We start from the raw sequence: 16750 nt of genomic DNA on the forward strand, positions 1-16750 counted from the left end.
AACATATAAAAAAACTCTTAGGCTTGCAATTGGACAATCAAAATTTCAATATAAACTCTTTGGAAAACATAAAACAAGTGCAAGCAGGTCATGAAAAAGAGACATCAAGTACAAAGCACAAATTTGAACAAAAATTAGAGCTTAATCAGAACACATCAGTGCAGTTATTAAAAAACAGAAATGGAATTGTTGTGAAATCAAAGAAAGAATGTGAACAATTTTTAATTGTTATCAGTGATAAACAAAAATATTTATTTAATCCGGTGATTTTAGAATTGGCGCCTTTTAAAAGAAAAAAATAATAACTCTGCAAATAAAAAGATAAAAGAATATATATGACTAAAAACTATCTCTTCAGTGATGTACTATACAATATATATACTGCAAAGTTCCACAAATCAAATTCTTTAATTTATACATAATTTCTAATTGTTCAATTTACAATGGATTATATCCAATCCTCAACAAGCATATTTTTTCTTCTCAGCTATTCATCGTTTTATTTTAATTCAAAAAAAATTTGTAAAAAAGCTAATTTTTGTACAATCTAAATAGACTTATATAATATGACTGACTTTTTGCCACTTCAATTCTAAACCATGGGGAATCAAACGTTATCAATTTTAAAACTCTAAAGATAATTTGTTGTTAAACTTTATGTTGTGTTGATATACACTGCGCGCATCCATGTTCTTTTGTTCCTTGTGAGATTGTGATCATTGTTAATGTCGTCGTCCATGTCAATTGTTCCCGCGTTTTCCACAGTTGGGAGTTAAAAGATTTTTGGAAGAAACAAAGATATTTAAGAAACAATTATATTTTTAACCACAAGTGCCATTGTCTCATTTTAACTCCTTGCCATGGTATTTAGAGACAGGACAGGTATAAACCAAGACTAACTAATCAGTGCAAAAAAGTCTAAAAGTAAGGTTAAGGGGCTGACTATATTTTATTTGAACAAAATCCTGTCTGTTAAAGAAAAGAAATGATGTAATGATGTTATCATTCTGTACAGGTTTAATTGTAAAAACATCTTTTTTGACCTTTAGTCACTAGGAGGTCTTTTATTTGTTGTATTATCATTATATTAATGAACAACTGTAGGTTTTTCTGTTATTTTTTTCTAGTTTAGAGGCATTTGTAGTTTAAGACCATTTTGATTCCTTCATTTATTAACTCCAATTCTTTTTGGGATTTTTAGAGCCTATAATTGGCTTTATTATTTTTAAAAGCTGCATATTTAAATTTTTAGATTTTAACAAAAAGTATTTCATAGTTTTTCATTTGTATTATTACTTATTTTATAAGGACTAAAGAATAATCAAAGTTTATTCATATTCTTAATTAAATTACCAAACTAGTTATCTAACCAAGATATTCACAAATTAATCCTGTTACAGTAAACTATTACTAATAAAGACAATCTTATTGATTAAATATAATAGATACATAGAAATGCATCCATATATGTAGGAAACAACTATATATAGAAAATATGACCTGAAACAATTGTTAAGTTTAACTATCAAAATTATCTAAAAATGTATATTACCTCTAGTTTAAAATAGGATAGTCAAAAGCTTTTTTTCATTATATTTTTTTGGTTAAATGCTTTAACTATTTCATCTTTGTATTATCTCAGTGAGTTTAATATTTAATCAAAAGAAATAATGAACAAAAAGCTGATAGAAAATGTGATTTTAAATTATAAAACCAGTGAATTTTACTTTGAAATATCCTTTAATCAGATTTAAAGACTAAAATTAAATATACTAAGATTAAATTATGATATAAATCTATCAAAAATAAATTTCTTTTCCAATACAATGTTATATATTGTTCTTTCATTCATATTTATTGTTTTAAACTTTCATTTATATAAAATTACAATGCACAAAACTTAATGTATTCGTTTTAAATTTGAATAAATATTAATAAATGGTGTTTGTCTATTAAGATATATGGGTTTACTTAGAAGTTCCTTCAGGTAGTTTAAAATGGCCTAATCAGAGAATCATTTTAAGTTGAACTCAACAAATATCTTTCATTTCATAAATCACTAGCGGCTTCGCCCCTAGCCTCTAGGGGCTTTGCCCCAAGAGGTTTAATCAAACCAATTTTTCATATTTTAGATTTTAAAAAAAAATTTAAAAAAAAAGTTTGGGTGTGGAGGAATTTTTTTTTGTGGGGGGGTAGTCAACCCCACTATTTTAATTTTAGTTTTAAAAAGAAAATTTTTTTTTTGAGGGGGGGGGGTATTTTTAATTTTTTTGGGTGTTTGGGGGTGTCCCACCCCCCAAGAAAATAGTTATAAACCTTCCCAGGACCTATGAGAAGCTACCCTGTAAAGGAGAACCCGATCGGTTCAGCGGTTACCGAGATCCTTCGCTACAAACAAACAGACAAACAGACAGACATCGTTCTACTTTGTATTATAGATTACATAAATATTTTTAGCTTGTCTTGGTAACAGTTTTTAAAAGCGAAGCTTTTCTATAATTAGGGTCGGTCCGTCCATTACGGATAGCTTTTTTCGTTAATTTAGGCATGTTAGAATTGTTCTATCGATTTCAAGCTTTGCATGGTGATTCCTGTAGTAGATAGGTACGATTTAAAAATCTAACCTGGCATGTAAATTAAAATTTAATTTCTTCAAAACAATGACCTCGCATTGAATAGTCATTTCTATAGTCATTTAACTCGGTGCCATTTTAGAAGGGAGTTGAATCTGACAGATCCCTGACAGTCATGTTTCTGGGGCAATGATTTTAAATGAATAGGTGTAAGAAAAACAAGGATGACAACATCCATAAAAGCGAAGCACTGAAACGGTAGGACAAACGGACATGAACACTTATATATTGTCAGAACAGAATAATCAGAATATAAATGTATAAGAGTCGAAGCAAAATTGTAAGTAAATTTGTTGAAAAACTGCTTTATACAGGATAATGTTTATGGACATACTTACATATTTAGGACTTGATTATAGAGTTGCTTCGCTTATAACATTATACTTTGTTGTCCCAGGAATCAATATACCAAAAATCAGATCAATCGGATGATTAGATCACATAAAAATTTGTTATTTAAAAAGTAAAAAAATCAACATGTTTAAAATGGACGTACAGAAATTTTGGTAATGATTATAGAGTTGCTACGCTTTCTAAATCGTACCTAACTACTAAAGGAATCACCATGCAAAATTTGAAATCGATAGGACAATTCTAACATGCCTGAATTAACGAAAAAAGCTATCCGTTACGGACGGACAGACCGACCCTAATTATAGAAAAGCCCCGCTTTTAAAATGAATATTAGATGAATTTCGACGAAAATGTTGACTGGGAGGGAGCGCATCCACCAGTTTAGTATTGTGATAAGATAAGGAAAACAAATCTTGATAAGGAAAATCATTCTTATTTAGTTAGAAATGAGGATGTAAAGTTTTATAAGGGAGAGAAAGAGTGAGAGTTGGAGAGAGAGAGAGAAGGAGAGGTAGAAAGAAAAGGGAATCATCGGGGAGAGAGATTTGCTTTCTTTTCTCTCAATTAATTATTGAACTCCTCCTAGGAAACGACGACATTATAATGTCATGGTTCCCAAACCTAAGAAAAACAATCTGAAAAAAAAGTATTAAAAATTTAATTATATAGAGATAAAACCCGCTTCTTTAGGATATTTAAAATTGCGATGAAGAATTCGCTCTTGATTGAAAAAAAAATCGGGAAAAATATTTATCTAATATTAAAAATGCGGGAACCATGTTAAAAACAATTAACGGGGCATTCATGCGCAGGTCTTGTGTTTTTTGCGTTCATCATCTGCTTGCAATTCTTATGATTAATGTTTTAATTAAATTTATAAAGAAAAGTTGTTTAATTTTGGCATTTAATGGTTAATTTTGAATAATTAATACATATTTAATTATTTATAAATTTAAACAGCTACAAATGATTGTATATTTTTAAGAAAATGTCCCAAATGAAATAATGATATGTATTTTTAAGTTTTTCTATATATAAATTTGTCTAAAAAGTAAGTTAATTATGATAGTTTGGTGCCTTAACTTAAAACTGATGCCATTAACGATTGGTTAGAAAATCTATTATGATATAGAATAGAAATATAATCTGGAATTTAAATTTTCTTAGAAATAAATTACCTAGTCATTTTATATGTTCCATCTCGCAGTTTAATTATGTATCTATGTCCCTCTCTGCTCCACCTAATTTACAAGATGTAGGCCCCTAGAGGCCATTTATGAAGGTGGGGGTGGCAAGGGGGGTCGTATTCACCCCAATTTCTAATATTAGCATTGACAATTATTTAGCAAAAGTAGTAAATATATTTGGGGAAACCAAGATTATAATTTATTATAGCTTCACCTTAATGAGATCCAGCCATGTTATCAAGATACATTGCCGCAGAGAGATATGGATATACAGACATCCTGTTGCTTTTATATTCTCTTAAATATAGGGAAACAGGGTTCGACTATTTTGTCTTCGACGCGCGCGCGTTTGTCTTTTAATTACTCTTTCTCCCGGGATCCCACTACTTCTCTCCTATTCTGTTTTTATTTTCTTTACCTGAAATATTCACAAAACTATCAATCGAATTTACTTGTTTGTTATTGTTGTTTTGGTTCCAATCCTATCATGAATATCTAAATTGGTATTTTGGCATGTTAATTAAACATGTTGATTTTTCTTTGTATGCGCGCTTTAACGCATGCGTTAAATTATATAGAAAACACCCACATACTTTTTATTAAAACTTGCCTTATTTTCAGACTTATCAAGATGATGTCCGTAGCTGGAAGTTCTCCTGCCCCTTATTCCTACAATAGTTATGGTAAAATTTTCTAAATAATTCTCAAACTTTTAATACCTATTTCTGCAACGTGAAAACTACAAAACTGTTGGACAAAAAGGTTTGTCATATTATAAAAGATGTTTGCATTAATATATCCTATAATGAAAGTAAAAATTAAAGAAAGTATTTTCTTCACCCTATGATAACATATTACCAATTTTCATATATTTTCAGCTGGGTACGTTTATGGCTACATCGCTTCCTTGATTAGTTTTATCCTGACTGTTATTGTATTCTACTATGTCCTCACTGGAAGGGGAGAGAGGATTGATTTCGGGTAAGAGTTGTGATTTTGTATTTCTAGCGCAATGGATATACTTGGATATTATGATAGGGAGAAAATTGTCGTTAATTTAGGATGTTAGTTTCACTTTATTAGAAAACAGAAAATCTGGTGTAACTAACATAAAAGTAATATTCCTATTTTTAAAAAACTACATTTAGTGAATATATTTCACAATTTATTAAGTCAACTGTTTTAATCACTGAACAAATATTGACATCTTTAGATTTATCCTTCAGATATAGCCGTAGAATATTCTGCAAAAGAGTTATTATATGATATCCATCGAACTGTGTGTTATTATTTTAAAATCCCATATGTTTTAGATGGTTCTTGATGGAGACCAGCCCCTACATGTGGGCCACCATCGGCATCGGCCTTGCCGTGTCCCTTTCCGTTGTCGGCGCTGCTCTCGGCATCTACTCCACCGGTGTCTCTATCATCGGCGGTGGTGTCAAGGCTCCCAGAATTAAGACTAAGAATTTGATCTCTGTCATCTTCTGCGAGGCTGTGGCCATCTATGGATTAATTATTGCTATTGTTATGACTGGACAGCTGGAGGGATACTCCCCTGAGCTCGGTAGGTTTTAGTTTTCTATCTGTAATAACAGCTAAAAAAACCATTTAAAGATGATTCAGCAAGTTTGGGGCCGAAACTCAAAAAACCTATATTTGATATATGACACACAAACTTCAGAAAAAATGCACTTTACTCCTGCGAGCCACCCACTAGCCGACCAGGGTCAGTCCCCGACTTGCTGAATCATCTTAAATAATTTCCTTGTGTATAGACATTAGACACATTGTATTCAAGGTAAAAAAACATAAGAAAATACAATTAAAGGTAAAGGGATAGTTCTATGAAGTGTATTTAAAGAGTTAAGGTACTTAGAGTAGTGAACTTTTATATGTCTTAGTAGAATATATCAGGCATTGGATAGATATGATTATATGTTAAAGAATTTTTAACATTGACCAGACCAAACTGTTTTTATTTGACAATATCGAAAAAAGGTAAAGTGATTTGCCACATAAATTACATGAGAATGGTCTATTTTTTTCCAAATATGTATAGCCAAAACACCAATATCAGAGAATCTTTTTCCACATATTTCACAAGAGTTATAAAAAAATTTAACAGGGGTTCCCCTTGGGATAAGTTACTTAAAAAACATAAAAAATAATGTCCGGTTCATTATAGGACAGGTTATCTATAGATTCTTTTTTTAAAAAAATAAGGAAACCGTCCGGTTTACTTACAATATACACATTATCTCACGCGGAAATACCAACTAACCATACAACATATATATATATATATAAAGGCCATTCTCATGTAATTTATGTTGCAAATCACTAACTTTTTTAGATATTGTCAAATAAAAAAAGTTTGGTCAGGTCAATGTTAAAATTCTTTATCACAATCATATCTATCCAATGCCTAATATATTCTACTAAGACATATAAAAAGATCACTACTCTAAGTACCATACTAAATATTTTATTGATCATTCTTTGTTGTTATGTGTATTTTGTTGTATAAAAAGTTTGAAGTTCTATTAACTAGTAAATGCTATCTAAAGTTGTATTTATGACAAAAAAGTTTTTGCCATATATAACATGCAACGAAGTTGAAAATAAAAATGAAAAACTCATTTTTTAAGGAAAATCCCTGGTCAAATCTTTTAATTTTAATCAATAACTTTATATTATGCACTACTACGTTATTTGAAATAGAAAAAACTTACAGTTCACTATTTTTTTTAAAATGCACTTTGTGAAACTATCCCTTTCCACATCAAAATAGACCAAACAAGGCCTTAAAACCCCCATTTTCGCCTATTTCCGCAGGGTTTTTCTTACCTAACCTAACCTAAAGATAATTTTTTTTGGATTTTTTGCCATTTAGATGTAATACCTATTAGGACTATACTAGGCTTATGTACCAAGTTTCAAGTTTTAAGCTTGATATTTAGACCATTTATCTCTCGGTTTAAGTTTAGATGTCATTACGCCCCCTCCTAATCGATGGATATTCGAAAAAATGAACTCTAGATTAGTTTCATAAAAAATAAACTAAAATAATCACGAAACCTTGTAAGATTTATAACGTGAAAATCTAGGAATCGAACTAGCACCCTAAATAATTAGTAAATCTCATTAGAACTTGATAAAATTATGCAAAATATTGAATTATTAAATCCCTGAAAATTTCAGCCGTCTATCTTTAAAATGTAGGAATCGATCTAGCACCCTAGTTAAATGACGAAGCTTAATGAAAATTGGTGAAAATATGAAGAATGTTAACATATTTACCTAATCCCTTAAAATTTCAGCTTTCTATCTTTTATAGGAGCTGAGAAAATCACGCCTTTCCTTCTCAGACGGGCGGACGGACAGACATTTCGAATTATAGAGTAGCTTCGCTAATTAAAAGCATAATTTTATGTTTATTCTTAAATTTTTTTTTATTTAGCTGAGAACAACTTCGACGTAAAGGCAAGGAACTGGTTCTCTGGATATGCTATGTTTGGTGCTGGAATTACTACAGGTAAGGTTATAAGGAAGGCTTCCCTGTGTCAAGTTATTATGTCATTGGTAACTTGTAAGATATGATTATGCATACGATATCACGCTTTACCATATTAATAAGGTTTACTTAGCACATTTAACCGAGATTTTTAAAAAAGATTCAGTTAAATTAGTATAAATAATGTTAATAAAAGCTTAGCTTCACAAACCAAACATTTGAACCGGGTTTTAAAAATAATAATATTGATGACCTATTTGGATAAACAAATATTAACAATCTCAATCGCTTCCAAGTTCCATAGTTTGCGTTGCGGTATTTTAACGGACAAATGAAACCCTTTATACAATACGTTATTGATTGTTTTAGGAGTTGTGAACCTTGTTTGCGGAATCTGTGTTGGACAGGTTGGCAGCGGTGCTGCTCTCTCAGACGCCGCCGATCCAACTCTATTCGTCAAGGAAATTACAGATATTTTACAACTAGTTATTTATCGCATCGTATTATATACAGCTTTCCGATTATATAATTTTTATTTAAATATTCATGGAAAATTGCCTGTAATATTTTGCCATACATGATTTTTCAGTATGGCAGAGAACTGGTTCTTATCCAGTTGTTATTAATCGTTTTCGAAGCCATACTGGAAATATGTATATTATATGAAGAAGAAAATGGATTTATTATTAATATTTCATCTCTATATTTTCTGTTAGTGAGATATCCTATTGCACATAATATTAAAGGTCAATATTGTAAATAACTTTTTCCAATATACAATTATGTAGTATTTATTTATAAATATTGATAACTAATATCTGCGTCCCTAGCTTTTTATTTTTGTGGTTTTTTTCTTTTTTTAAGGCTATTTACAAAAATTAATATGCTGCCCTGATTAGCACAGATCTAATATATCTTCAGATACAAAACAATAGACAAACACAAACACTCACATATATTACACACACATACAACAACTCTTATATAGAGAAAATAACTTCGTAAAAAAATGGTGAAGAAACTTCAATTAGTTGTATCAAATGTATGTTGCACAAAGTTTAATGATAGGGCATTTACCTTTATATAATCATTTCTACAGTAATATTTATGAATGCTTTAGTGTTTTTAAATGTTATTTTTTGCTTTAAAACATTGAGTTTAGGCTTTCTACGACTTAACAAAAAGTATGAAAATATGAAAGTTTACCTAAGATTCAAAGTATTTTTTAGACCAGTTTGCTTTTGTCTTTCTTTTCTAGATGCATATACGAGTTGTATTGGGTAATAATAAGGCGCATACTTTTTATTTTGAACGATTCTATCAACTGCAAGCTGAGAAAATTGACTTTGAGTAGAGGTAGGTGAAATATCCACCAAAAGGCCAAAATAGACCATTGTGGGGGGGGGGGTGGGGTTTAATGCAACCATCTCGTAATCAATGCATAAATGGCACTTTGATCTGAAATTTTGCATGAGTAATCCTTGGTTGGTCTATTTTCCCTAAATCGAACAAAAAGTTGGAAAAGCCGTTTAGCCATTTGTTGGGTATTTTCAAGGGAAATCCATCACGAAACCTATTTCCACATAATGCTCTTTTCCGCTCCAAAACGTTTTCAAACGGTTCTAGCCGAAAGTTGCTGGTACTAGAAATCTAAAAAATGTTTTTTTGTATCATTTCACATGATCTAAAGCTGAGCCGTTAGCCGTTACTTTTTCGACTTTTTGTTCGATTTAGGTAAAAAAGACCTACCAAGGATTACTCATGCAAAATTTCAGATAAAAATTCGAATCCTAAGTGCCATTTATACATTGATTACGAGATGGTTTCATTAACCCCCCCGGCCCCCCCCCCCTCTTTTATAACTGGTAAAACGGAGTTATCAATGTCCTACAACTATGATTTCTTTTGAGAAAATAAACCTTCCCAGGACCAATGAGAAAGTAGAACCATTTCGGTTTAGTGGTTAGCAAGATCCTTCGGTACAAGCAGATAGACATCCTCTTATTGTTATATAATAAATTAAAGTATTGCATAGTGTCTCTTTATTAAATATGCAATTCATTATTTTTATTGCTTTTCATAATTATCTTCTTCCTGTTAAGAGAAGGTGGATCCTGGACAGGTAAAAATTGAAAATTTTTAATTTTAAAGTTAGAACAAAACTTATTTAACAAAAGTTGGTACTTTATGGATGGTATGAACTAATTAGAAGAAATTTTTGAATTCGGCCTCCAGGTTCCGGTACTCCAGGCCTCCAGGTGGATTCTGGACAGGTAAAAATTGAAAATTCAAGATAGAACAAAACTTAGGTATTTAACAAAAGTTTGTACTTTATGGATGGTATGAACTAATTTGAAGACATTTTTGAAATTGGGCTCCAGGTTCAGGTGCTGCAGGCCTCCAGGTGGATTCTGGACAGGTAAAAATTTAAAATTTTTACTTTAAAAGTTAGAACAAAACTTATTTAACAAAAGTTGCTACTTTATGGATGGTATGATCTAATTTGAAGAAAATTTTGAAATCGGGCTCCAGGTTCTGGTACTGCAGGCCTCCAGGTGGATCCTGGACAGGTAAAAATTAAAAATTTTTAATTTAAAAGTTAGAACAAAACTTATATAACAAAAGTGGCTTCTTTATAGATGGTTTGAACTAATTTGAAGAAAATTTTGAAATCGGGCTCCAGGTTCAGGTACTGCAGGCCTCCAGGTGGATCCTGGACAGGTAAAAACTGAATTTTTTTACTTTAAAAGTTAGAACAAAACTTATTTGACAAAAGTGGCTTCTTTATAAATAGTATTAACTAATTTGAAGAAAAATTTTGAAATCGGGCTCCAGGTTCAGGTACTGCAGGCCTTCAGGTGGATCCTGGACAGGTAAAAACTGAAATTTTTACTTTAAAAATTAAAACAAAACTTATTTAACAAAAGTGGCTTCTTTATAGATGGTATTAACTAATCTGAAAAAAATTTTGAAATCGGGCTCCAGGTTCAGGTAAAAATTTCAATTTTTACTTTAAAAGTTAGAACAAAACTTATTTAACAAAAGTGGCTTCTTTATAGATGGTAGGAAGTAATTTGAAGAAAATTTTGAAATCGGGCGCCAGGTTCAGGTACTGCAGGCCTCCAGGTGGATCCTGGACAGGTAAAAATTAAAAATTTTTACTTTAAAAGTTAAAACAAAACTTATTTGACAAAAGTGGCTTCTTTAAAGAAAATTTTGAAATTTCAAAATTTTTTTCAAATTAGTTAATACCATCCATAAAGTATCAACTTTTGTAAAATAAGTTTTGATCTAACTTTTAAAGTGAAAAATTCAATTTTTACATGTCCAGGATCTATCTGGAGGCCTGCAGTACCTGAACCTGAAGCCCAATTTCAAATTTTTCTTTAAAGTATTTATTACCATCCATAAAGTATCAACTTTTGTTCAATAAGTTTTGTTCTAACTTTAATAGAAAAAAATTTTAGTTTTTACCTGTCCAGGATCCACCTGGAGGCCTGCAGTACCGGAACCTGGAGCCCAATTTCAAAATTTTCTTCAAATTACTTCCTACCATCCATAAAGAAGCCACTTTTGTTCAATAAGTTTTGTTCTAACTTTTAAAGTAAAGAATTTCAATTTTTACCTGTCCATGATCTACCTGGAGGCCTGCAGTACCTAAACCTGAAGCCCGATTTCAAAATTTTCTTCAAAATAGTTCATACCATCTATAAAGAAGCCACTTTTCTAAATAAGTTTTTTTCTAACTTTAAAAGTAAAAAATTACTGTTTATCTGTCCAGGATCCACCTGGAGGCCTGCAGTACCTGAACCTGGAGCTCGATTTCAAAATTTTCTTCAGATTAGTTAAAACCATCTATAAAGAAGCCACTTTTGTAAAAATAAGTTTTGTTTAAACTTTTAAAGTAAAATTTTTTACTTTTACCTGTCCAGGATCCACCTGGAGGCCTGCAGCACCTGAACCTGGAGCCCGATATCAAAATTTTCTTCAGATTAGTTAATACCATCTATAAAGAAGCCACTTTTGTGTTCTAACTTATAAATTAAAAATTTTCAATTTTTACCTGTCCAGGATCCACCTGGAGGCCTGCAGCACCTGAACCTGGAGCCCGATTTCAAAATTTTCTTCAAATTAGTTCATACGATCCATAAAGAAGCCACTTTTGTTAAATAAGTTTTGTTCTAACTTTTAAAGTAAAAATTTTAAATTTTTACATGTCCAGGATCCACCTGGAGGCCTGCAGCATCTGAACTTGGAGCCCGATTTCAAAATTTTCTTCAGATTAGTTAATACTATCTATAAAGAAGCCACTTTTGTTAAATAAGTTTTGTTCTAACTTTAAAATTAAAAATTTTCAATTTTTACCTGTCCAGGATCCACCTGGAGGCCTGCAGTACCAGAACCTGGAGCCCGATTTCAAAAATTTCTTCAAATTAGTTCATACCATCCATAAAGTACAAACTTTTGTTAAATAAGTTTTGTTCTATCTTGAATTTTCAATTTTTACCTGTCCAGAATCCATCTGGAGGCCTGGAGTACCGGAACCTGGAGGCCGAATTCAAAAATTTCTTCAAATTAGTTCATACCATCCATAAAGTACCAACTTTTGTTAAATAAGTTTTGTTCTAACTTTAAAATTAAAAATTTTCAATTTTTACCTGTCCAGGATCCACCTGGAGGCCTGCAGTACCAGAACTTGGAGCCCGATTTCAAAAATTTCTTCAAATTAGTTCATACCATCCATAAAGTACCAATTTTTGTTAAATAAGTTTTGTTCTATCTTGAATTTTTTTTTTTTACCTGTCCAGAATCCACCTGGAGGCCTGGAGTACCGGAACCTGGAGGCCGAATCCAAAATTTTTTTGAAAATAGGAAAACTACATCCCAAAAGGAAACTTTTTTGCCAAATAACCTATCCATTATCTCCAAAGACAAAGCCTATAATCACTGTTTACGCAAAAGTGTCAGAACTTCCCCCCCCCCTTAAATATCAATAGATAATAGTAATTTAATATCTGTTATTTTTAAAGGTTCTTATCATTGAAATTTTCGGTTCTGCCATTGGTCTGTTTGGTCTGATTATTGCAGTTATCCTCACCTCAAAGGAATGATACATAAAAAAAATAATGGTTTCACCTTTATTATTATAACTAGATGCTACAGTTACATGTATGGGCTCTGTATAATGTCTAGTGCAGCATCTACAACATCACTATCGACACACTTTCTCTGTTGTATTAAAGTTAGATTTGCAGGGAGGATGGACTATAAAGGGGGAGGGGGGGGGGGTGGTAATGCAACCATCTCGTAATTCGAATTTCCATCTAAAATTTTGCATCAGTAATCCTTGGTAGGTCTATTTTCCCTAAATCGAACAAAAAGTTGGAAAAGTAATGAGTAAATGATTCATGTAATTTTTTTGTGTAGGTATTGTAATAAGATTTAACTATCTTTAACCTCTTTTTTTTCTCTAGAACCTATAAAAAATATAAAAACTTGGTTGTGATTTTTTAATTACAACCTTTCTAAAAATAATAGTTATCTACCTATAGGTAGTATTTTTTACAAAATTAGGTATGATTTTTACTTTGGTAATATATTTTGGATTAATACCTAACTCTTATTGAAATTAATTTATTATAAATACCCCTTTTCATTTTATATCGTTTTATGTTAATTAATTTCGCTATTTGCTCGCAAATTCCTGAGCATGATGTTATAAAAGAATGAAAATATAAAGAAAATGTTAGTTATATAGTGGAGTTTAGTGGGGGAGCTATTACATCGGAGATAGGGGACTATTGCGTTAGATTAAAATTTTTACTGCTACTTCCCAACTAATGTTTCATATACACGATCTCTCGTTCGTTACAGCCGAACCAATAACTTAATTAAATCATTAAAAGATTGCGAAATTTCAGCATATTTTAGGTAACTTGAAAGGAAAGTACCATGCAATGAAATAGTTATGTATCATATGCTACCAGGCCAAAATGGGAGACAAGGCTTAAATAGATTTTCACAACGAAGATGCCAACAAATTAAAAGACAAAGTAACACAAAATAATTTCACAATAACTTGAAGATTTAGTCAAGAAATTTGAATAACTATAATTTGATACCTACCTATCAAAGGCATAATTGTTGGTACTTGAAGCCAAGTTTAAATCTTAAACTCCCCTTTATTGTTCTTTAATTCCCCGAGCTTTTAGATCCAATGAAAGATCTGCTATTATTTATTTAGAATTTATCATTGTTATTCGACCAAGTTAATAAATGTAGTTATTTGATATTTAAGTATGTATTTTATTACCTACTGGTTTCGTTGGGGCAATTGTACTTAATTTTCTTTAGGGGTTAAGGTTTTATTTATGTATATGATATTGTACATTATAATTCATTTCAGTTTTTGTAGTCAATTTAAGATGCAGGGTTATTAAATAAAAGATAAATTTGCGCCCGTTTTAAAAGTATGGTGATAAAATTAATTTATCTTTCATTTACTCATTCTTGTATCCTAGAGAGTCATAGATTCCATTTTAATTAAAAAATGATTATTTATTGATTGTATTATTTGATGTTTTTAATTTAATAATGTGTCTGGTGATTTATTATTTAATAACTGTTGCATTTCATACCTAATGTTATTTTAGATGAAAAAAAGTATCTTACTATTTAAATTTTATTCCCTAGGTGTTATATATTTCATACCAAAAAAAGTCCATTTTGTCTCCGAGTTTTCCGTCTGATAAAAAAAACAGGTCATTTTAATATTGAAAGATCCTTTTAAAATCCAATCTTTTTTTGTTAAATACGGTTGGTTACAAGTAGATATACTACTAATGTTTTTTTTTCTTATGTACTAACCCTTCCGGTTGTATTTTATGTAAATGACCCGATATATCTTGTTATTTTAAATATTTCTTTACTATTTTCCTTTTACATTTGGTTTAAATAATTGATGTATTGATACAGGCGCGTGCACATGATTTGTTAGAGAGGGGATTATTGCGCGTAGCGTGATAAAAATTCGTAAATTTCTAAGGACACTTAGGTACAAGGGTGATGATCTACGGTTGCTTGTATAAAATCTCTCTTCAGTGGGATGTAACACCACCCAACTCCCCCCCCCCCATTCTGCACGCTCTTGTTTTGATTTGAGAGTAGAAAATATTTTGATATTTAACAAGAGGAGGTCATACAGAGAAAATTAAACCTTAGTATTTGGTTCCATTAGTTATGTAGTTTAAGTAAATCGTTCTACATAAAAACAATATATAATAATATTTTTAAATCAAAATAAATTTTGAGATAGTAGGTACCTATCGGATATAGCAGCAAAGAAATATTTTGCCTTCCGTTTAATTATCAATAAAAGCACATTTTTTAGTTTTGGGTTGATGTTGTTAGCAATAGAGTAAATGCTTTCAGTAATATTAATTTGACTATCAGTAAAGCATGAATTTAAGATTATTTTTAATAATATTAAAGCGTATGTTTAGAAACAAAGCAAGTTTTTATGCATTATTTTTTCGCGCAATTTAATATTGATCACGTGTTTAGTAGTGATTAAGAATATGATTCAATAGATTGATTATAGGGACAAGTGTATTGACAAACATTTGAAGAAGTCAAAATATTTTATTTAACTATGTCAAGATGTCTTAATGATTTATCAAATATCCATGGTTCCTTTACCGATTTAGATCTTCATGGTTGAATGGTTTGGCCAACATAAGAACTTTGGGAAATTTCAGCATGCTTTTATTTAAGAATGCAATCCAGAAAAACGCACAAAGTTTTCTCTTTATGATAATTTTGGTTGGCGGAAAACTTTAAGAAATAGTAGTTTTTCATCAGAATCCATATCCCCCCTCCCTGAATATGAGTCAAAGTTTATTTTATCTGAATTATCAGCTTCTACAAAAATGTCACTTTTTTATGAAATCCATAATGATGCAAAATAGTGCATTTGCATTGCAGCTAGTCAAATCCGGTTTTCTAGTTGCAAAAAAAATATTTTTTCCTCTCTTTGCAAAATTGAATTTTAAGAGTTCTAAAGCTGTACACAATATATATTGTTTAACTTCAAATTTTTGAGAGAAATTGTGAGAAAAAGTTTTATAATTGTTTTATCATCTCTTTGTAAACTATTTAGTACTCGTATAAGAACAGGAGATTTTCGTTTATAGAGTTTTGGATAAAAAACTTAAGATAAAGAATCTAAACTGCGATAAAGAAGAATATTGCATTGTACCTAACTGGATATAACAATTTCTATTAAAATGAAATGCAGTAAAAACAATTTGTCTAAACAACGATAATATTACACGGATGAAAATATTGGAGGCAAAATATTTTTTTTACTGGTGCCCATTCCAGGGGTGTATATTCTACATGGGATCCCCGGCTGAGGGGGGGGGGAAATAAAAAATAAGTGGTTGGAGGGAAAAAAAATGTAAAAATTAAGATAAATGAAAACATTTTTTCCATTTCCCCCCCTCCTAGGTGAAAAAAAAACTAAAAAATGTGTGGCAGGAGGGAAAAAATAAATAAAATATAGAGTTATATCAATATTTTTCCATTTTCCCCCCTACTTGGTGAGAAAAAACAAGGGGGGGGAAAAAATAAAAATAATTGTCGCCGGGGAAAAAAAATAAATCTTGTGCAGAATATACACCCCTGGCCCATTCTCTGCTGATTTTTGAACACCTATAATTAAAAATAGTTTTTAAAATATATTACTATAAATATTTTAATTCTATACAAATATGAATGTTGTAAATTACAGATTTTTATTTAGTCATTAATCCTATACTTAGTTTTTCTTGTGATTTCAGAGAAGATGGATCTAAAAGTAGATAAAAAAAAACAGATAGCTTGCCATGTATAGAAATGTTTTTACATTAAAAAACATCACATTTTAAAGATCTGACCTCTTAAAAACTACCAAAAAAATATTTTTTTTTGCCCAACAAAAACTACATGATCTGAAAGACTTTACACAATGTTGAAGAAAGTGCAAACTACATGATCTGAACTTAATCATTTATATAATA

At 30.7% G+C, this 16750-nt stretch overlaps 2 protein-coding genes across 3 annotated transcripts in view; both read left to right on the top strand.

Moving 5' to 3' along the window:
- Positions 1–1942, top strand: part of LOC145328437 (uncharacterized) — a 40017-nt gene extending 38075 nt beyond the window's left edge. For both annotated transcript variants that reach the window (XM_080172126.1, XM_080172128.1), the window contains one exon: positions 22–1942. The gene's annotated coding sequence lies outside the window, so the exon portion shown is untranslated. The remainder of the gene's footprint in view (positions 1–21) is intronic.
- A 2788-nt stretch (positions 1943–4730) lies between these two features.
- On the top strand, positions 4731–16532 carry VhaPPA1-1 (Vacuolar H[+] ATPase PPA1 subunit 1). Its single transcript, XM_080172132.1, has 7 exons — positions 4731–4857; positions 5053–5155; positions 5488–5741; positions 7638–7712; positions 8061–8149; positions 12719–12794; positions 13677–16532. The coding sequence occupies exons 1-7, from the start codon at positions 4806–4808 to the stop codon at positions 13700–13702; spliced, it is 675 nt and encodes a 224-aa protein (XP_080028258.1). The 5' UTR covers positions 4731–4805; the 3' UTR covers positions 13703–16532.
- Positions 16533–16750: the final 218 nt, after the last annotated feature.

Source organism: Acartia tonsa, chromosome 9 (genome assembly GCF_053477335.1).
Source record: "Acartia tonsa isolate MP-2025a chromosome 9, ASM5347733v1, whole genome shotgun sequence".
In the NCBI taxonomy this organism is placed as follows: domain Eukaryota; kingdom Metazoa; phylum Arthropoda; class Copepoda; order Calanoida; family Acartiidae; genus Acartia; species Acartia tonsa.

What these genes read in the sequence shown, in the direction of transcription:
- VhaPPA1-1 (XM_080172132.1), top strand. Translation starts at nt 4,806, where the DNA reads ATGATGTCCGTAGCTGGAAGTTCTCCTGCCCCTTATTCCTACAATAGT. An exon ending in TTATTCCTACAATAGTTATG is followed by an intron (nt 4,858 to 5,052) that starts GTAAAATTTTCT and finishes ATATATTTTCAG; the next exon opens with CTGGGTACGTTTATGGCTAC. An exon ending in GGGATACTCCCCTGAGCTCG is followed by an intron (nt 5,742 to 7,637) that starts GTAGGTTTTAGT and finishes TTTTTTATTTAG; the next exon opens with CTGAGAACAACTTCGACGTA.